This window comes from Oncorhynchus clarkii, chromosome 12 (assembly GCF_045791955.1).
Source record: "Oncorhynchus clarkii lewisi isolate Uvic-CL-2024 chromosome 12, UVic_Ocla_1.0, whole genome shotgun sequence".
Classification (NCBI taxonomy): domain Eukaryota; kingdom Metazoa; phylum Chordata; class Actinopteri; order Salmoniformes; family Salmonidae; genus Oncorhynchus; species Oncorhynchus clarkii.
The window spans coordinates 19,534,281-19,555,388 of record NC_092158.1 but is presented as its reverse complement, the minus strand read 5'-3'; the positions used below and the strand labels follow the sequence as shown (position 1 = coordinate 19,555,388).

The 21,108-nt window shown below is 41.4% G+C and overlaps 1 protein-coding gene across 3 annotated transcripts; it reads right to left on the bottom strand.

Moving 5' to 3' along the window:
• Positions 1-3,277: 3,277 nt before the first annotated feature.
• On the bottom strand, positions 3,278-19,920 carry LOC139422851 (rod cGMP-specific 3',5'-cyclic phosphodiesterase subunit beta-like). 3 transcript variants are annotated; one of them, XR_011635769.1, is made up of 22 exons: positions 19,408-19,920; positions 17,538-17,690; positions 16,251-16,340; positions 15,945-16,085; positions 14,637-14,711; positions 14,460-14,524; positions 14,276-14,342; positions 14,087-14,134; positions 13,824-13,973; positions 11,398-11,541; positions 11,228-11,293; positions 10,925-11,071; positions 10,628-10,735; positions 10,162-10,271; positions 9,880-9,967; positions 9,651-9,751; positions 4,973-5,080; positions 4,782-4,845; positions 4,577-4,651; positions 4,403-4,491; positions 4,071-4,194; positions 3,278-3,951 (listed from the first exon to the last, which is right to left on the bottom strand). XR_011635769.1 is itself a non-coding variant. In XM_071174263.1 (22 exons), exons 1-22 carry the CDS (start codon positions 19,876-19,878, stop codon positions 3,926-3,928), a joined length of 2,505 nt encoding a protein of 834 aa, XP_071030364.1. In that variant the 5' UTR covers positions 19,879-19,920; the 3' UTR covers positions 3,278-3,925. The 3 variants fall into 3 exon arrangements, 2 of the variants coding, with proteins under 2 accessions (XP_071030364.1, XP_071030365.1); XM_071174263.1 differs by having other exon boundaries at positions 4,408-4,491; XM_071174264.1 differs by lacking the exons at positions 3,278-3,951; positions 4,071-4,194; positions 4,403-4,491; ... (1 more) ...; positions 4,782-4,845; positions 4,973-5,080 and adding an exon at positions 8,850-9,025.
• Between the last annotated feature and the right edge of the window lie 1,188 nt (positions 19,921-21,108).

The following is a 21,108-nucleotide window of genomic DNA, read 5'->3' as shown; positions in this document are numbered from 1 at the left end:
AATTCTTTGTTTTGGTCACACTGAGACGGACTGTCATCTACCTTTACACTTGGCGACGTCGCATAGAAATGAGTAGTTCCTGCAAAGATGCTGGAAAATGCGAGATGTGCGGTAGCTTTGATGATGAGGAACCTCTTCACGTGGTGCAAAAGTAGATTTAATGTTTTTCTAAAATATTCTCTGATTTTTGGAGTACCACCTGCAACTGGACACAGAAGTGCATAAGGCAACGGTGCCTCTCCTAATCGAGAACGAAGAAAGGGTTGCCAAGAAAAGGTTGTTTGAAAAATCTCCTGCTATGCCTATACAGCTGCTGAGATCAACTATTATCTCAGCATAAGAACTCAATGATACCATCAGCTAGAGGATGCTGTGAAGATGTAAGTGAAGAAATGTTTGATTTGAGCATGGAGTGTGAAGCATGTTTTTTATTTTCTCCCCCACAGCCTCTGAAGACACCATCCTAAAATGAACTTATGGATCTACTCTGTCATGTTAGAAGAATAATAAATGCATGATAAACATAATTGAATGTATTACAGAATTCTTCTCTGGTATATCTGTTTAGATGGTAATGTGCTTACAATTATTAGTATAATACTAACAACTTCCAGTACTCTCAAAACACATCCAAAATGTGTTTTGACATCTAAATTCAACCAGATGTCGAATTTCTTTTACCCAGATGTTTCACAAATTTACTCTAACATTTTGTATAATTTTAATCTCAAATCAGAAAACATTTGTCTATACCCTTGTGTATTCTACTGACTAAATGGATAGGAATAAATAGAAAAGTTAACTGTCTGGTTCCCAGGTGTATACTGTATGTCTGGGACTGTCACCCTCCCCTTCAATGTTAGGAGGAAGGACTAGGTTTTAATCCAGGCCCAGTTTAGCATAAATCCCAGGATTCAGGTCATAGGCCAATCTAAGAAAGTGCTGAGTCAACACTACTGCCACACACTCTTCTGCCTAGGTTCAACCATGGAGATCAAGTGAAGACTCTAGTGCTGAAATGCAGATGCCATTTTGGGACAGATAAATGATGTGATGTGTATGGGTTTAACACAGAATAGTCATCTACCTGGCCAATTTGTGATTACGTTCATCAATATTTGACATGCACATACTTTTTCTATAATCTGAATTCATTTTGTTGTAACTTGTTCTTGCATTTCTATCTGTATGCTGCTGGGCCAGGGGTAACTTAGATACTTTGACCCAACCTCTGGCCATATGCATACAAACAATAGTATATTTTACAAATTAGTTTTCCTGTTATATAAAACGAAAGATACCATTAGACAAAATGCATACTTTAAAAATGTATTTACTTTATTTTGGTTATTGTAGATAGCACATACAGAACTTCAGAATTCTGGTCATGTTTACATGCAAATATTTGTAACAGCAAATTGGGGAATAAAATGTTAGTTGCAATTTTTAATGGTATGGTTAAGCAAAAATAATTGCTGCTTCTAATAAATGGGTACTTGATATTTAGTTTAATGTCGGCACAGAGCATAACAGTAATGTTGCACTGACGTTCATAGAGAATCTATGTATTACCTATTAATCATCTGAAAAAATATACTATAATTTAAATATATTTACAGCAGGAGACTATTTACAAATGATTACATCTATCAAAGCATAGATACCCCATAGAGAGTGGGGCTGCTATAAGAACATGATTATTCTTTGTTCATAACGAGTACTAGGAGATTCTATGGATCCACTGAGTCGGCTCGTATCAGAATCAAGGCCACTGGCTTCAATAACTACCGAGGGTTTGGGACTTTGACCATTATCCTCAGTGGACCATTTGGAAATCCATCCATATTGTTATAGATCATACACACACATCATTTGGGACATATTGTATCTTGTTTTTACCTTAAAAGTATGTCTTATTCAAATATTCTAAAATAGACAGTGAACAGTTACATATTCATTTTTTTCAAAATGAAGCATTTCTAGTTGTGTTGATAGCCAGGGACTGGAACAGACCTTCCTGAAAATGTCAACTCCTTTCTCTCCTATCGCAGTACAATACATTTTAAATGTACACACAGAGAGAATCTCAACTGTCTTGACTTCAGACTTTCTATAATATTTACCTTGCTGTACTTAAACAGCACGGGACAATACAGTAACAATTAGTTGACAGCAAAAGTATCACATAGCAACCCACAACAAGGGGTAACATCACCCTGTAATGGAGTGAAATCACAAAACATACATAAATACTGTGGGTGCTTTTTCTGTCCTATTTCACACATGTACAAGTGTGTATTAATACTCTTGTGAATTAGAAATGTGTTTTTTTGCATATCCCAACCCCCTCAGAGAATGGGGTCATGGCCAGAGTTTGCCTTTATCAATGGTGACCCTGGAGAGCAGTTAGGGTTAAGTGCCTTGCTCAAGGGCACAAACAGATTTTTCACCTTGTCGGCTCAGGAGTTCGAACTAGCGACCTTTCGGTTACTGGCCCAACGATCTAACCGCTCGTCTAGCTACCACCATGGCGTATCAGGACGCTAACCTAACTACTGCATAATCTACTTTTGATTACCTTTAGGGTAAACACATTCTCTCATGTAAAGGATGACTGACTGGAAGGTATGAAGAACAACATAAGTCACTGTAATTACACTGTTGATGTAATATTGGATTCTTGATGAATCCACCAAGGTTTTGTATAATAACTGCCCCTGAACAAGGCAGTTAACCCACTGTTCCCCTGAACAAGGCAGTTAACCCACTGTTCCCCTGAACAAAGCAGTTAACCCACTGTTCCCCTGAACAAGGCAGTTAACCCACTGTTCCCCTGAACAAGGCAGTTAACCCACTGTTCCCCTGAACAAGGCAGTTAACCCACTGTTCCCCTGAACAAGGCAGTTAACCCACTGTTCCCCTGAACAAGGCAGTTAACCCACTGTTCCCCTGAACAAGGCAGTTAACCCACTGTTCCCCTGAACAAGGCAGTTAACCCACTGTTCCCCTGAACAAGGCAGTTAACCCACTGTTCCCCTGAACAAGGCAGTTAACCCACTGTTCCCCTGAACAAAGCAGTTAACCCACTGTTCCCCTGAACAAGGCAGTTAACCCACTGTTCCCCTGAACAAGGCAGTTAACCCACTGTTCCCCTGAACAAAGCAGTTAACCCACTGTTCCCCTGAACAAGGCAGTTAACCCACTGTTCCCCTGAACAAGGCAGTTAACCCACTGTTCCCCTGAACAAGGCAGTTAGCCCACTGTTCCCCTGAACAAGGCAGTTAACCCACTGTTCCCAGGCCGTCATTGAAAATAAGAATTTGTTCTTAACTGACTTGCCTAGTTAAATAAAGGTAAAATAAATGTTAAAAAAATACAGAATACTGTTTAAAATAATTTATTATTTAACAGTATTCTGTATGAAAAAGGTCAAATGAGAAGCAATGCATATTAATGTTATATTCATAGGACATTCCACATGTTTAGAAACAAATATTTCAGAATTTAGTGATTTCTTGTTCCTTAAATTGGTTGATAAAGACCTTCAGGAACTTAGTGTACATAAGACGCATACTCTCCACACGTCTACTTGCAGGATTCCTCCGAAGGTCGTGAAACATATTGACAGGGGTAACTTCTAAATTGTGGATTTGCCAATGCAACTAATGACAACTACCCTTCAACTGAAGGAAGAAACTTGACTGTTGTGTCCATAATGTGCCAACATGGGTCTGTAACCAGCAGGTCCAACGGCTTTTCTGCGTGGCTGCTAAATAGTCCCTCTGGCTCTTCTCCAAGGCTCTGATGCTGTGAGTGCAGGCTGTCTTTCCACAGCTGCTCTGAGGTGAGGCTGGCCCTGCCCCGGCCGGCAGCAAGACTGTGTGGCTGTGATGTATCCTGGAGTGATCTACCTCCAAAACGGGCTCTAGCACACTGAGCACGTCTTGGACCCTGTACATTACAAGAATAGAAAATAAAGTACGTGTTAAGGATCATCTGTGTTACTTTTACTGCGGACAAAATACTCTCTAAACTACAGAGCAATAATGCAATATATCCTCCACTCTGACCTGACTGGGCTTCCAGGATGGCCTGCTTGGCCTCGTACTCTTCCTGCTTGGCCTTCCACTCCTTCCTGTTGTTTAGGAGGCCATCATACATCGGCTGGATGGCCGGATGGAAGCGGGAGAATTCCTGATGGGAAAAATAAACTAAACATAAACTAGTGAGCTCTATTTCTGACAGTCAAGCCAGCTAACTAAATAATGCTTGTTTGAATGACAGTTGTGCATTTGGTTATTCTATACATCCAATAGAATGTATGATTCATGGTTTACTTTGTGCTTAGCAATAGATGTGAAACTGAGAGATGTAGCTAGTCTGAAAAAGTGGTGGTACATACTGTACCTTGTAGATGAATGTGCAGACAAAGTCAATGAAACCACACTGCAGCTTGGGCAGTTGGCCAGCGCAGTTTCTGTCCATCATAGTCTGGAGGAAAGGAGGGAGAAAAACATGATTAAACACACACACACACACACACACACACACACACACACACAATGAATATACTCACAATGGGTTGTTTTTCAAGAACTTCCCTTTCCAAGTCACCCTGCTCCCAGAACTCAGCTGCTTCAAACAGCGCCACCTGGATGAAGCCAGACAGTCCCAAGTATTTCACTATGTTGGACATCTTTATTGATTTACAGAAACACAAAAGCTTCTGCTAAAATGTCTTCAATGTATATAATTAGGATATAATCTGAGGATCTCCTCACCTTGCTTTGCACCTCCCATGGTTTAGTGATGGCTGACAGGTCACATGCTGTCATCATCATGGCCCTTTGAGGAGAATTATTGGAGGTATCAGAGCAAAGTAGAAGTGCTAAGATACCATCCAATGTGCATGTTATAATCCTAAATATCCCACTATCACTACAATCCTCCCCCTACCATGAACTGCACTCACAAGACAATCTCTTTCCTGGTCGTCTCCAGTGACATCCAGTCCACCCACTTCTTCTCATCTTCGTAGGTCTTTGATAGGTCAACAATCTTCTGGAACATTGTTCGCTTCCTGGTGACATTGGAAAAAACAGAGATTTATACATTCTGTTAAAGTTATAAGCTGTGTATTGTGAAATCTTGTTTTCCACAACTTTACAGGGCTAAGTAGGCATGATCGTTGCAGCTAAAGCTGTGAAAAGCAAACATTTGGATTAACAGTGCTTCAATATGCAGAGAAAGAGTCCACATTAACAACAATACATTCTTCCTAAGATTTGAACCAGGTTATGTAGACAAACAGTGCAATTAGTGCAACCAATGACAATAGTGAGAGGTGTTTCATAATGATTAAGTTCATTAAAATGAATTAGTTAAACTGTTAAAAAATATTATATGGCATATTAAATACATTACACTATTGCTATCATATAGAAATATAATGGAATATTGTACATCATATTAGCATCAACATGCATTATTGTTTCATTCAATTTCACATCATTTCATATTTGTTACATGTAATCTTTTGGTTCAACCTTAATGTATAATGAGCATCATCAACAAGGGGAACATATTAGTTGTACGCTAATAAGCTATAGAAATAATATATACATTTATAAGACTTGTTCATAAAGGAAAAATATGTTCATAAGAAGGGCCTGAGATCAAAGTCAATATTCAGGCAACTAGGGGTCAATGTTTTTAGATAGAATATCCAGTAAGCCTCCCTTTGTAGTAGTAGGATCTCAATGTAACCTCCTCTCCTTGGTAGAGCAACATGCTCAATGCCTGTGTATTTGAGGGAGGGGATTGGATGGTTAGCTTCAACAAAGTGAGCTGCTACTGGATAATCAATGTTGTTACACCTGATTGAGCTGCGGTGTTCAACTATGCATTGTTTTAATTGTCTTTTCGTTTGTCTTACGTAGGCTTTTCCACATGAACAGGTGATGAGATTACTCCCTTGGTCTTGCATGAGATGATACCCCTAACAGGGATCTTTCAAGCTGTATATGAATGTATGAAGAAAGATGTTTTTATAGTGCTAATACACTGTGCGCATGAGCCACATTTGTAGTTCCCATTTGGGCATTAACTCTCCTGCAACCTCAGCAAACACACTGGACCCCAACACACACACATACAGTACACACATGTTGAAGTCAGAAGTTTATACACCTTAGCCAAATATATTTAAACTCAGTTTAGACAACTGCTGACATTTAATCAGAGTAAAAATTCCTTGTTTTAGGTCAGTTAGGATCACCACTTTATTTTCAGAATGTGAAATGTCAGAATAGTAGAGAGAGTAGAGAGAATTAGTAGAGAGAATTATTTATTTCAGCTTTTATTTCTTTCATCACATTCCCAGTGGGTCAGAAGTGGCCACTCAATAAATATTTGGTAGCATTCCCTTTAAATTGTTTAACTTGTGTCAAATGTTTTGGGTAGCCTTCCACAAGCTTCCCACAATAAGTTGGGTGAATTTTGGCCCATTCCTCCTGACTGAGTCAGGTTTGTAGGCCTCCCTGCCCGCACACGCTTCTTCAGTTCTGCCCACACATTTTCTATAGGATTGAGGTCAGGGCTTTGTGATGGCCACTCCAATATCTTGACTTTGTTGTCCGTAAGCCATTTTACCACAACTTTGGAAGTATGCTTGGGGTCATTGTCCATTTGGAGGACCCATTTGCAACCAAGCTTTAACTTCCTGACTGATGTCTTGAGATGTTGCTTCAATATATCCGCATAATTGTCCTACCTCATGATGCCATCTATTTTGTGAATTGCACCAGACCCTCCTGCAGCAAAGCACCCCCACAACATGATGCTGCCACACCCGTGTTTCACAGTTGGGATGGTGTTTTTCGGCTTGCAAGCGTCCTCCTTTTTCCTCCAAACATAACGATGGTCATTATGGCCAAACAGTTCTATTTTTGTTTCATCAGACCAGAAGACATTTCTCCAATAAGTACAATCTTTGTCCCCATGTGCAGTTGCAAACCGTAGTGTGGCTTTTTATGGTGGTTTTAGAGCAGTGGCTTCTTCCTTGCTGAGCGGCCTTTCAGGTTATGTTGATATAGGACTTGTTTTACTGTGATATAGATACTTTTGTACCGGTTTCCTCAAGCATCTTCACAAGGTCGTTTGCTGCTGTTCTAGGATTGATTTACAATTTTCGCACCAAAGTACGTTAATCTCTAGGAGACAGAACGCGTCTCCTTCCTGAGCGGTATGACGGCTGCTCCCAAGGATGACCCAGACTTGTGGAGGTCTACAATTGTTTTTCTGAGGTCTTGGCTGATTTCTTTTGATTTCCCATGATGTAAAGCAAAGAGGCACTGAGTTTGAACATAGGCCTTGAAATACATTCACAGGTACACCTCCAATTGACTCAAATGATGTCAATTAGCCTATCAGAAGCTTCTAAAGCAATGACATAATTTTGGGGAATTTTCCAAGCTGTTTAAAGACACAGTCAACTTAGTAAATGCAAACTTCTGATCCACTGGAATTGTGATACAATGATTTATTTGTGAAATAATCTGTCTGTAAACAATTGCTGGAAAAATTACTTCTGTCATGCACAAAGTAGATGTCCTAATCGACTTGCCAAAACTATAGTTTGTTTAAAAATAAATTTGTGGAGTGGTTGAATAACGAGTTTTAATGACTCCAACCTAAGTATATGTAAACTTCCGACTTCAACTGTACGTCCACACACACATAACACACGCACACATGCATACTGACTACACACACACACACACACACACACACACACACACACACACACACACACACACACACACACTCATCACATGCTATGATCTATTCTGTTGCCTAGTGACTTTACCCCTTTTTAAAATTGTTTTTATTTAATGTTTATTTAACCCCTACGTGTGTGTACATAGCTACCTCAATTATCTTGAACCCTGCACACTGTCTCGGTACTCCTTGTATACTGTACAGCCACGCTATTTTTACTCGTTATTGTTATTCACTGTGTATTTATTCCTTGTGTTACTGTTTCTATTATTACACTGAACAGCTGAAGGAAGAATGTGTTGGTCCCATGTTTTATATTCAACCTAATATCAGGTACCACTGTTTGGTGTACTCAGTGTATCATTCATGTCCAGATAGAATTGGGTGAATTTGCTGGACTAAAAATATATACTGATCAAAAATATAAACGAAACATGTAAAGTGTTGGTCCCATGTTTCATAAGTTGAAATAAAAGATCAGACATTTGCCATAAGCACAAAAAGCTTAATTCTCTTAAAATGCTTAACAAATTTGTTTACATCCCTGTTAGTGAGCATTTCTCCTTTGCCTAGATAATCCATCCACCTGACAGGTGTGGCATATCAAGAAGCTGATTAAAGAATATGTGTGCACCTTGTGCTGGGGACCGTAAAAGGCCACTCTAAAATGTGCAGTTTTGTCACACAACACAATGCCAAATATGTCTCAAGTTTTGAAGGAGCGTGCAGTTGGCATGCCTACTACAGGAATGTCCACCCAAGCTGTTGCCAGAAAATTGACTGTTCATTTCTCTACCATCTCTACCACATTCGCCTCCAATGTCATTTTAGAGAATTTGGCAGTATGTCTAGCTGGCCTCACAACCGCAGACCATGTGTGACCACGCCAACCCAGGACCTCCACATCCGGCTTCTTCACCTGCGGGATTGTCTGATGAAACTGTGGGTTTGCACAACCAAAGAATTTCTGCACAAACTGTCAGAAACCATCTCAGGGAAGCTCATCTGCATGCTCATTGTCCACCAGGGTCTTGACCTAACTGAAGTTAGGCGTCGGAAAATGCTCACCTTCTATGGCCACTGGCACGCTGGAGAAATGTGCTCTTAACAGATGAATCCCGGGGTTTCAACTACCGGGCCGATGACAGCGTGTATGGTGTCGTGTGGGCGAGCGGTTTGCTGATGTCAAGGTTGTGAACAGAGTGCCCCATGGTGGCGGTGGAGTTATGGTATGGGCAGGCATAAGCTACGGACAACAAACACAATTGTATTTTATCGTGTCATTCATCCACCGCCATCACCTCATGTTTCAAAATGATAATGCACAGCCCCATGTCGCAAGGATCTGTACACAATTCCTGGAAGCTGAAAATGTTACAGTTCTTCCATGGCCTGCATACTCACCAGACATGTCACCCATTGAGCATGTTTGGGATGCTCTGGAATGACGTGTACTACAGTGTGTTCCAGTTCCCGCCAACATCCAGCAACTTCACACAGCTATTGAAGAGGATTGGGACAACATTCCACAAGCCACAATCAGCAGCCTGATCATTTCTATGCGAAGGAGATGCATGAGGAGAATGGTGGTCTGATCCACGCCCCTACCTTTTTTTAAGGTATCTGTGACCAACAGATGCATATCTGTATTCCCAGCCATGTGAAATCCATAGATTAGGGCTGATTTCCTTATATGAATTGTAACTCAGTAAAATCTTTGAAATTGTTTCATGTTTAGTTTATTTTCTTTGTTCAGTGTGTTTTTATATTTAACTCTGCATTGTTGGAAAAAGAGCCGTAGTAAGTAAGCATTTCACTAGTGTGCACCTGTTGTTTACGAAGCATGTGACAAATAAAATGCCATTACTCACTTGAAATAGAGTTGCAAGTCTGTTGCAATGATGGCAATGTCCAGGAGGTGGATGGCATGCTCGTTCTGTCTTCTGTTGAGGTTCTGGTAGATATTCAGGGACTGGTGGGAGGGAGGAGGAGTTAGACGAAAGCGTCATGTGATCAACATGGAAGTAAAGAGTACCAATAAATAAATAATTGACATCAAAGGTGCTACTGCAGTAGTTGAGATTCAAAAGCCTTACGTACCTCGTCTGCCAGAAGGAACTTGCTAAATTCTAGATGATGCCTCTCCAGGACAGACGAGCCGTGAAGCTTGGCTAGTGGGTTACCCGATCTGTCGATGAGGAGGGACCAGACCACTCACTGTACAGGGAGCTCATCATAAGCCATTCATCACACAAAGCTAATCCAAGTGCTTCTCTACATTTACAGTTGCAATGAGAGAGATTGTAAAAGAAGAGACCTAGAGATATATGAAGAGCTTGTTGTACCAACTCTCAGAGAGCAGAGATTCTCAGGAGTACTCACTTCACCTGGTAGAGGTTGTTTGTCCCCCTGTGGTCGATATCATGGAGAAAAGCAGATGTGATCATGGCCATCACCTCCAGATCTGTGTAGTACCTTTTCAGGTTCCCTGTCTTGACACAAAAAAACACAGCAGTTTGACATTAAGAATTAGAGATGTCTTTTAATAATGTCTTTCAGTTAAGTTTTTGGGCAAATACAAATTGTTGTTGCAGAGAATATTCCTGTGCAGCAGAAAATGCCAACTGTAGTATATTTGAGGTTTAAAAAGGCTTCTAAAGTTCGTAATACCCACTTTGAAATGTCAGACTTGATTTGTCCTAACAAAAAGCATATCAACCCATGTTGCTGCAGGATTATTTTCCTAATGTGAGAATCTAGTCAAATTAGGATATCTGTAAGAAAATATGCCTTTTATTTTCTGTGAAACAAATTAAGTACATTACTACTGAGGCTTAAGCACTCCTACCGTCAACAGTGTGAACATAGTCTGCCCAACATTGAAACCGTGGCGCCAGTTGTGATAGGTGATTTTCCTGTAGCCTTTGCTGATAGAGAACAGGAAACGCACCAGAACCTGATGATTTTCATGGGATTTGGAAGTAGAGAATTAGAACATAAACAGATATTATGGGAGAGCAATAAATTAACTAGCAGCATACCTACATGTTCATATAGACAGTATTTTCAGAGTATTTCCTCAAATTGACACTTCCCCAGCATTGAAAGTTGTTGCAGTACAGATCATGAGTGTACAGTAAGTTACCTCCTGTGGAACTTGGAACTTCTTGACCACTCCGACCTCATAGTACATCTGGATCCCACACATCACCAGCTCCAGCTCTGTGCAGTCAAAGTCAGAGAACCCGAACTCGTAGATCTCAAACTTCTTGGGGCCGGGTAGCTCTTTTTTCTGTATTATAATGCATGATTATTATGGCATTATTAACAGCAAACTAAACATATGGCCATATGAATGTAGAAGTTTCAAATGCAGGCCTACTGTTCCAGTTAATCTGGAACCAGAGGATGACCAAACTGTTATTTTACAAATATAACGTGGTAGTACCAGAATCTGCAGAAACTCATCCTCTTCACAGTCACAGGGCTCTCTGTTGAAATACTGCCTGGTTTTCTAATATACATGAAACAACAACGAGTGTCAAACATTAAAACAATACTTCTCGTATAAAGGGGTTAGATCTTTGGTGTGTACAATATCTTTGAGCAAGTCTTCACCAGGATTGTCTGTATTTCATCATCACGGCACTTGACGTGGTAGAGAACCATGTCCTGGGCTATGTCTTTCCGGTTCTCCATCATTTTCATCCTGTCATTAGTGTCTGTGTTGAGGTGGGACCAGCCCAGGAAGTTAGTCATAGCCTGGGGAGACAGACAGAAACAATGTCAAACAAAGGTTTATTCAGTAGCCAACATGGTAAAACTTGGTGAAGACTTGAAAGTCCTGATGAAGACAAATGGGGAAGGTGGGCAACAACACCTCCGCCACACTGGTCCTCAATACAGGGGCCCCATAGGGGAGCGTGCTCAGCACCCTCCTGTACTCCATGTTCACCCATGACTCCCTCCAAGTCAACAAAATGAAGGAGCTGATCGTGGACTACAGGAGACAGCAGACCGAGCACACCCCCATCCACATCGACGGGGCCGTAGTGCAGAGGGTCAAAAGCAAAAGTTCCTCAGCGTGCACAATACTGACAACTTGAAAGGGTCCCTTCACACAGACAACAAGGTGAAGATGGTGCGACAGCGCCTCTTTAACCTCAGGAGGTTGACAAAATTCAGCTTGGCCCCTAAGACCCTTACAAACTTCTACAGATGCACCACTGAGAAGAGGCGACTCTGGGATTCTAACCTTCCAGGCAGAGTTCCTCTGTCCAGTGTCTGTGTTCTTTTTCCCATCTTAATCTTTTCTTTTTATTGGCCAGTCTGAGATATGGCTTTTTCTTTGGAACTCTGCCTAGAAGGCCAGCATCCCGGAGTCGCCTCTTCACTGTTGACGTTGAGACCGGTGTTTCATGAAGGATCTCTCCGTACTTGCTCCATTCATCTTTGCCTCGATCCTGACTAGTCTCCCTGTCCCTGTTGCTGAATAAATCCCCACAGCATGATGCTGCCACCACCACCATGCTTCACTGTAGGGATGGTGCCAGGTTTCCTCCAGATATGGCGCTTGACATTCAGGCCAAAGAGTTCAATATTGGTTTCATCAGACCGGACAATCTTGTTTCTCATGGTCTGAGAGTCTTTAGGTGCCTTTTTTTTTTTTCTAACTCCAAGCAGGCTGTCATGTGCCTTTTACTGAAGAGTGGCTTCTGTCTGGCCACTCTACCATAAAGGCCTGATTGGTGGAGTGCTGCAGAGATGGTTGTCCTTTTGGAAGGTCCTCCCATCTCCACAAAGGAATTCTAGAGCTCTGTCAAAGTGACCATCGGATTCTTGGTCACCTCCTTGACCAAAGCCATTCTCCCCCGATTGCTCAGTTTGGCAGCCAGCTCTAGGAAGAGTCTTGGTGGTTCCAAAGTTCTTCCATTTAAGAATGATGGAGCCCTCGTCTAAGCCACTGCATCGCAATGCTAGCTGTGCCACTAGAGATTCTGAGGTCAATTCCAAGCTCTGTCACAGCCGGCCGCGACCGGGAGACCCATGGGGTGGCGCACAATTGGCCCAGCGTTGTCCGGGTTACGGGAGGGTTTGGCTAGCAGGGATGTCCTTATCCCATCGCTCACTAGTGACTCCTGTGGCAGGCTGGGCGCAGTGCACACTGACATTTTAGAAAAAGCTGTTGTACAGCAACTCACTGCCTTCCTGAAGACAAACAATGTATGCGAAACGCTTCCGTCTGGTTTTAGACCCCATCATAGCACTGAGACTGCACTTGTGAAGGTAGTAAATTACCTTTTAATGGCGTCAGACCGAGACTCTGCATCTGTCCTCTTGCTACTAGATCTTAGTGCTGCTTTCAATACATCGAACACACCACATTCTTTTGGAGAGATTGGAAACCCAAATTGGTCTACACAGACAAGTTCTGACCTGGTTTAGATCTTATCTGTCGGAAAGATAACAGTTTGTCTCTGTGGATGGTTTGTCCTCTGACAAATCAACTGTAAATTTCGGTGTTCCTCAAGGCTTCGATTTAGGACCACTATTGTTTTATTTAATCAATTTTTGAATAACAAAATAATGAGGGGGACTAAATGAAGGGGACTAATGAAGGGGACTAAATACTTTCTGAAGTAACTATATATATATATATATATATATATATATATTCTGGTCTCTGACATTGCTCATTCTAATATCTCTTCATTAAAATATATTTCTGGATTATATGTGTATTGTTATTTTTTTATTGCTAGGTATTACTGAACTGTTGGAGCTAGAAACACAAGCCTTTTGCTGCACCTGCGATAACATCTGCAAATCTGTGTACGTGACCAATAAACTTTGATTTAATTTTATTTGCAACATTGGGAGACAGACAGTCACAATATCATTTTGAGTAGGGTTCACTAAAGTCAATGTGGTCTACACAAAGCAGGAGCAGAAGAAGGCTTTCTCGAGTCACTTTACTTGACCACTTCTCTGTGAAGACAGAAGGAGTTGAGAAATCAACTGAGTGCTGTAGTATAGTAAAGTACCTCCATTAGCTCCTCATCCTGCTGGTCGAATGGCTTCCCATCTTTCCTGTTGTAGAATGTAGCCACGCCCACAATCTCTTCCATCATGTTAACAATTGGCATGGACAGCACATTCTTTATGGTCCAACCACTGTCATCCAAGGGCTCTGACTGCATCATGGGAAGACACAAAGTAAATGCTCAACAGGAATTAGGCAAGTTGCTCAGCTTTTTGCCAAAACTACATATAAGGATACCTGATTATATAATGAAGCAAAATGTACCTGAAACTTGAACATCTCCTCTGTTGTGGGATTCATGATGTTACATATCTAGATATTAATAATAAACAGTACAGCATCAACAACACATGCAAATCGTGGCAATTTGAATGTTCTCGCATTTTAAGTCAATTCCAAATTCTGAAAGCATTTCAAACACTACTGGAATGCTAGTTAAAAGGGGGAACTTACAAGACCAGTTTCGGCCACATATGTGGGCAATCCAGTACACAACACCCAGTGTTCTAGAGTGGGAGTCCTGTTGACAGGAGATAGTCAGACAACACACATTGATTATCCCTCTATACAGTGTCATACAGGGTTGTAACTACTTCAACTATACACAAATGTTCAGAGAAAGGTGAGAGAAACATACGCGATAACTTTGATATCCTCTTTTCCATGCAAAATATAATCAATGACTTTGTAGAATATGACTTCCTGCAATCACAGATAGCCCCCCAAAACAATCACAAATGAGAATTTGCAGAACAAAAGCAAAACGGTAAAGAGCTGTTCATGTGGTAATAAGTAGATAGATATGAACACTTACTCTGCCATCTGGAGTAACAGGTCCAGCGTAGGGGGGCTGATCTCCCATCAACACTGGCCAGATGTCAAAGAACTCCTATAGCAACAAAGCAATGACACAGATGGATTGTCACACACAGCATATTAATAATATACTGTATAGTGCCATATGAGATATGTCATGTAGGCTACAGTATTACCAGAGGACCCATAATAACGTCTTTAAGATGACTAAATGTCTTGGTCATTCTTGAATTGCGGTGGCATTTACGTCCCTCACCTTTGCAACCATGAAAAAACACTTCAACATGACAAATAGTTACAAATCATACATATTTTTGTTTATATTTTACTGATTATCAATGATAAAACATAATGCAAGTACTTTATACTGCAAAACCTTATGTTTGTGCATTAAAGTACTGTAGTGACATGTTTTGAGATTTGGAGATTCCCTCCAGTGGCAAACTGTTATCGGGGGAGGGGTCTATATTAAAGAAAATTATTTGCTTATCACTGTCACACCCTGGCCTTAGAGAGCTTTTTATGTCTCTATTTTGGTTTGGTCAGGGTGTGATTTGGGGTGGGCATTCTATGTTCTTTTTCTATGTTTTGTATTTCTTTGTTTTGGCCGGGTATGGTTCTCAATCAGGGACAGCTGACTATCGTAGGTAGCTTTTTTCCTCCTATGTTTTGTGGGTAGTTGTTTTCTGTTTAGTGTTCTTCACATGACAGGACCGTTTCGGTTTTGTGTATTCTCTTTGTTATTTTTGTTTAAGTGTTCAGTTTCAATAAAAGTCATGAACACTCACAACGCTGCGCATTGGTCCGATTCCTCCTCACCGACGACGACACCCGTTACAATCACACCCTTTTAGTATGTCATAAGGCTTGAGGATTCCATTGAACATTTGGTATGTCTAAATCAAAAGTGGAATTGGTGTTACTCAATTTAAATGCAGGGAAATTACGTTGTGCGCAACATGATTAATTATATCACTTTAATAAATTATTTTTAAGGGGTTATTGACCTTCGATTTGAGCATCTGTGACCATTTAAGTCAATCTTAATGTATTTAAAGTGTGTCATTGTGTTACCGTCAACGGTGTTGCTACTCCTCCTGGTGGCAGAATGTTATCATAATGATACAAATGATACAAATTCAAGTAATTCAACTGCCATATTAGTTGATTTAGAATAGGAAGATGTGCCCAAATACATTTAAACAAAACACATTTTAGACAAATTAAGTCATTTTTTCCCAAAATGCCATGCCAAAATGTCACCGCAATTGAAGAATGACCCGGATACATGCAGACAGAGCATCACCTTCTCCTTTGTCATATCCAGTAGGCCCACAGAGTACCTGTCACAGTTCAGGTATGCCCGCACTGTATACAGGGCTTTATGGAACTGTCTCTCAATGTCTGTCAGCTCCTCAAACACCTTGTTGGCGGACCACAACAGGACCTATACCCGACAGAAATGAACAACCACAAAGGATTAGTTAAGAATCAGTTGGTTGCTATATCCATAAATGTGTGAAAGCTAAATAAGAGCCTTTTTTGTGTGTGCACCATATTGTCATTGACAACTATTCCTTCCTCTGAATATCAGTGCAGACAGCAGACTCACCTGTCCTTTTCGAGTCTCACAGTTGTACAGGTAGTTCAGCTGGTAAATCTTCAGGTTCAAAGAGGCTATTCTGAGATACTTCAGAAAAAGCTGGCAGACAGAAAATCTGAATTATTCTTAGAGTGAGTGACATACATTGATGTGTAATTAAGGTGGTAGAGGGAAGGCAAGAAGAATGAACGCATGTACTGTATGTGGAAACAGGTGTAAATGTGACCATCCTCTTCATAAAGGCAATACAGTTTGTACGCGTTCCTTGTTGGACATGTTTGTGTTCTACAACAGCATTCAGTGTTTGTATGCTGCATATACTTTCAGTGTTTGTATGCTGCATATACATTCAGTGTTTGTATGCTGCATATACTTTCAGTGAACAAACTTTGGGATTGGGGAAGGCCTCTTGATTACCTTTTTAGTAATTTAGCAGATGCTCTTATCCAGAGCAATTTACAGGAGCAATTAGAGTTAAGTGCCTTGCTCGGGAATTCAAATGAGCAACCTTTCGGTTACTGGCCCAACACTCTTAACCACTAGGCTACCTGCCTCCCATCCCCAACTAATTCAGGCACTAACGTCATGTAATTTATTTTTTTAAATGTTATTTCACCTTTATTTAACCAGGTAGGCCAGTTGAGAACAAGTTCTCATTTACAACCGCGACCTGGCCAAGATAAAGCAAAGCAGTGCGACACAAACAACAACACAGAGTTATACATGGAATAAACAAACGTACAGTCAATAACACAATAGAAAAAAATCTATATACAGTGTGTGCAAATGAGGTAAGATTAGGGAGGTAAGATAATAAGTTGGCCGTAGTGGTGAAGTTATTACAGTTTAGCAATTTAACACTGGAGTGTGCAGATACTGGGGTGCAAAGGAGCAAAAAAATTATAATAAATAAATAACAATATGGGGATGAGGTAGTTGGATGGGCTATTTACAGATGGGCTATGTACAGGTGTAGTGATCTGTGAGTTGCTCCGACTGCTGATGCTTAAAGTTAGTGAGGGAGATATGAGTCTCCAGCTTCAGTGATTCTTGCAATTTGTTCCAATCATTGGCAGCAGAGAACTGGAAGGAAAGGCTGCCAAAGGACGATTAGGCTTTGTGGGTGACCAGTGAAATATACCTGCTGGAGCGTGTGCTAAGGGTGGGTGCTGCTATGGTGACCAGTAATGACCTCATCATAGTATTTCCATTGTGACTGTGTGGGATTTCCCTGCTGACACATAGAGAGATGTGTGGATCATATTCTCAGTGACTCACTTAATCCTCAGTACTCACATCCTCATCCTCAGTGGTGAAGTGGGGTCCAGTGGTCTTGTTCAGGGCCATGATCACAGCCACCACATCCTCTCCGTTCATGATAGGCGAGGCTAATATGTTCCTGGTTTTGTACTCTGTCAGGTCATCAACAAACGAGCTGAAGTGACTGCTCTGTATGGCAGAAAACCAAACAAATCACTGACATCAGAGATCACACATGGATGTGTTAAGATGGGTCTATAAGTCAATACATAGGCTTGGTGTGGAGCCTTTTTCAGTTTACATATCATTATAGACCACAGATTAATACATGTTAACCTCTAGCAAATTCAAGACAAAAGACCATGTATAAAAGGGATATATGTAGCTATTCTGTTAAGAAATATACTTCAATATCAAGAGTGAATGTAAATTTGGGCAATGTGAAATATAAATGTATAAATGTATAAATAGCTTCATGCTGACCCCAATGTAAACGCCCCAAGACAGGTGCCATAATCCCAGATACAGCAGGGGGTAATGGGATATATAATAACTGGATTATGTCTGTCGAGAGGATTTATATTGTCTCCAGATATACATTTAGAAGCTCCCCACAGAACAGTATAGTTGCCATACTACTTTATGTGGCACTATGTTTTAACAAGAATAACATGTGAAAACTATGTGTATGTTAAGATACTCACGGAATAAATAACTATTCACTTGTTTGTCTGGCTGAATATGAACTTGATGCATCTATCTATTTTGTATGTGTTTGTTATTTGTGGCAGTAGGTACAGCTAAAATATATTATCATGTGGGAGTGTGTGATAAGGCCCCTGAAAAAGGCTATTGACACAATCACACTGAAGCCACTGGTTCCTAGACTCTGGGACACTGTCTGTCTGTACTCATCACTACCACAACGTTTATGTCCTAACCTCTGGGATACTGTCTGTCTGTCCCAACCACTACCACAACGTTTATGTCCTAACCTCTGGGACACTGTCTGTCTGTCCCAACCACTACCACAACGTTTATGTCCTAACCTCTGGGACACCGTCTGTCTGTCCCCATCACTACCTCTGGCTCCTATTCTCTAGGACACTGTCTGTCTGTCCCAACCACTACCACAATGTTTATGTCCTAACCTCTGGGACACTGTCTGTCTGTCCCAACCACTACCACAACGTTTATGTCCTAACCTCTGGGACACTGTCTGTCTGTCCCCATCACTACCTCTGGATCCTATTCTCTAGGACACTGTCTGTCTGTCCCAACCACTACCACAACGTTTATGTCCTAACCTCTGGGACACTGTCTGTCTGTCCCAACCACTACCACAACGTTTATGTCCTAACCTCTGGGACACTGTCTGTCTGTCCCAACCACTACCACAACGTTTATGTCCTAACCTCTGGGACACTGTCTGTCTGTCCCAACCACTACCAGAACGTTTATGTCCTAACCTCTGGGACACTGTCTGTCTGTCCCCATCACTACCTCTGGCTCCTATTCTCTAGGACACTGTCTGTCTGTCCCAACCACTACCACAACGTTTATGTCCTAACCTCTGGGACACTGTCTGTCTGTCCCCATCACTACCTCTGGCTCCTATTCTCTAGGACACTGTCTGTCTGTCCCAACCACTACCACAACATTTATGTCCTAACCTCTGGGACACTGTCTGTCTGTCCCCATCACTACCTCTGGCTCCTATTCTCTAGGACACTGTCTGTCTGTCCCAACCACTACCACAACGTTTATGTCCTAACCTCTGGGACACTGTCTGTCTGTCCCAACCACTACCACAATGTTTATGTCCTAACCTCTGGGACACTGTCTGTCTGTCCCCATCACTACCACAGCCCACGTGTATGTTTCATTTCCACAATCTAACTCTTACCTCATTGGCATCTTTCAAATTGATGTGTTTCTTGGTCTGGGCCACATTTCCCACCACCCCAAGGTCCAGGGGGAAGACTATCTCGTGGTCAGGGTGAACCACACAGTCATCCAGCTCAGACTCTGTGGTGATGTTGAAAAGACGCGTGGCTAGCTCCGCGATGCCGTTCCTCTCCCGGTACATGAACAGGCTGCAGCGGTCAGCTTGGATCAGGGCGACGATCCTCTTCAGGATCTTGAACACCACTTTCTCCATGTTCACATTCTCCTGCATTTCTTTGATCAGGTCGAAAAGGATCTGGCCTTCCTCTATCTGGCTCAGCTCCTGTAACATCCCAAAATCCACATTGGACTCCGGGATCCCCGCCATCACAGAGAGGGCCCCTGGTGTGAGCTTCTTGTTGAAGTAGCCCTGGGCGAAAGCCGGGTTCCCATCCAGGAACTTTTCAACATCTTCCTTTGTCGCACTCATCTTGGGTTAGGGATGTACTGGTTCTACCCCAGTTCCAGTATTCAAACCCAAAACCAATTATCTATTGATTACTGGCAAATAAAAAAGTGGACACATTCACTCCATGTTATCCCAAAACACCCTGAATAAAGAGGGCAGGCAGGTTAGGCACATTAGTTAGGTCCTGCTGTGAACAGAGGATACACCTGCAATGACAGGGGAAGGAGGGCTGAGTCCAATCCCATTGTCATCAGCAAGCTTTTCTCTTAATAGTGTTGAAGGTGAACCAGGATCTGCTCATGCAAAACTGATCAGGTGATCACTATGAAGGAGGCCATCCCAGTCCAATCCTATCATTGAGATGTATGGCGGTCTATGAGATAATAAGACAAGCCTGATGATAAAATGGCAATAATCTTTCCACCCCGGCTATATTAAGGTTCCTTAACCATCTTATACAAAAGGTCAGCTGGATAATCTCCACATGAATAGATTCATACTATCAGATCTGCTACCTGTGAGTGAGACGAGGCTGGCGAGGGAGGTGTGTCATAGTCATATGTTTCGTTCATATGAACCTGCGCGTGTCTGTCCTCGTTTATGAGGGTATATGCTTACGGGCATTTGCTTATGAGTGTGTATAAAATAATTTGGCCTGTAATCTTTGTTACTCAGTATTATGTTGGATATAACTACTATTATTTTATAATAAATATAAAATTGATTCAACAGTTCTTTAATCACAATTACAGTATAAACCTCTGAAACTAATGGGGTCAGTCAGTACATAGTGTATGCATGCAGCAAGGGGAACTGACAGACCTGACAGCAGAGGAACTGTTGATCCCAAGGCATTATATTCATCTGAGATACTCTCTACACATGGAGATGAGGGATTTAACACATGTACACATCCAATGATACTAGCTGTAATATTAATCCAACCATTGCAGGCCTCTACATTACCTGTTCGTCACCAATGAACTGTTGCCCCTTTGTGATCACTGGTGCATGGGCCACATTTGAACCTAGAGATACAGTGTTACAACACAAGATGGCAGCCGGCTCATACTAAGGACCAAGCTAATTGTGCTTGTACTGTTAATCATTGCTACTGAGGCTGACCTTGCCATTAAGATTCAAGCCATCACAATAATTGTATTCAAGAGATTTTGTTTAACCAGTACATATTAGTACTGTTGCTTGTTTGTCAAACTCTTTCTGTTATTTTCTATTGGCACTATAATTCTT

Bases quoted from the DNA above. Each gene is read 5' to 3' on its own strand.
- LOC139422851 (XM_071174263.1), bottom strand. From the start codon at position 19,878: ATGAGTGCGACAAAGGAAGATGTTGAAAAGTTCCTGGATGGGAACCCG. The intron at 16,086-16,250 runs GTGAGTCTGCTG...TGTCGGGTATAG, and splicing joins GTGAGACTCGAAAAGGACAG to GTCCTGTTGTGGTCCGCCAA. The intron at 11,542-13,823 runs GTACTTTACTAT...CTGTCTCCCCAG, and splicing joins AGGATGAGGAGCTAATGGAG to GCTATGACTAACTTCCTGGG.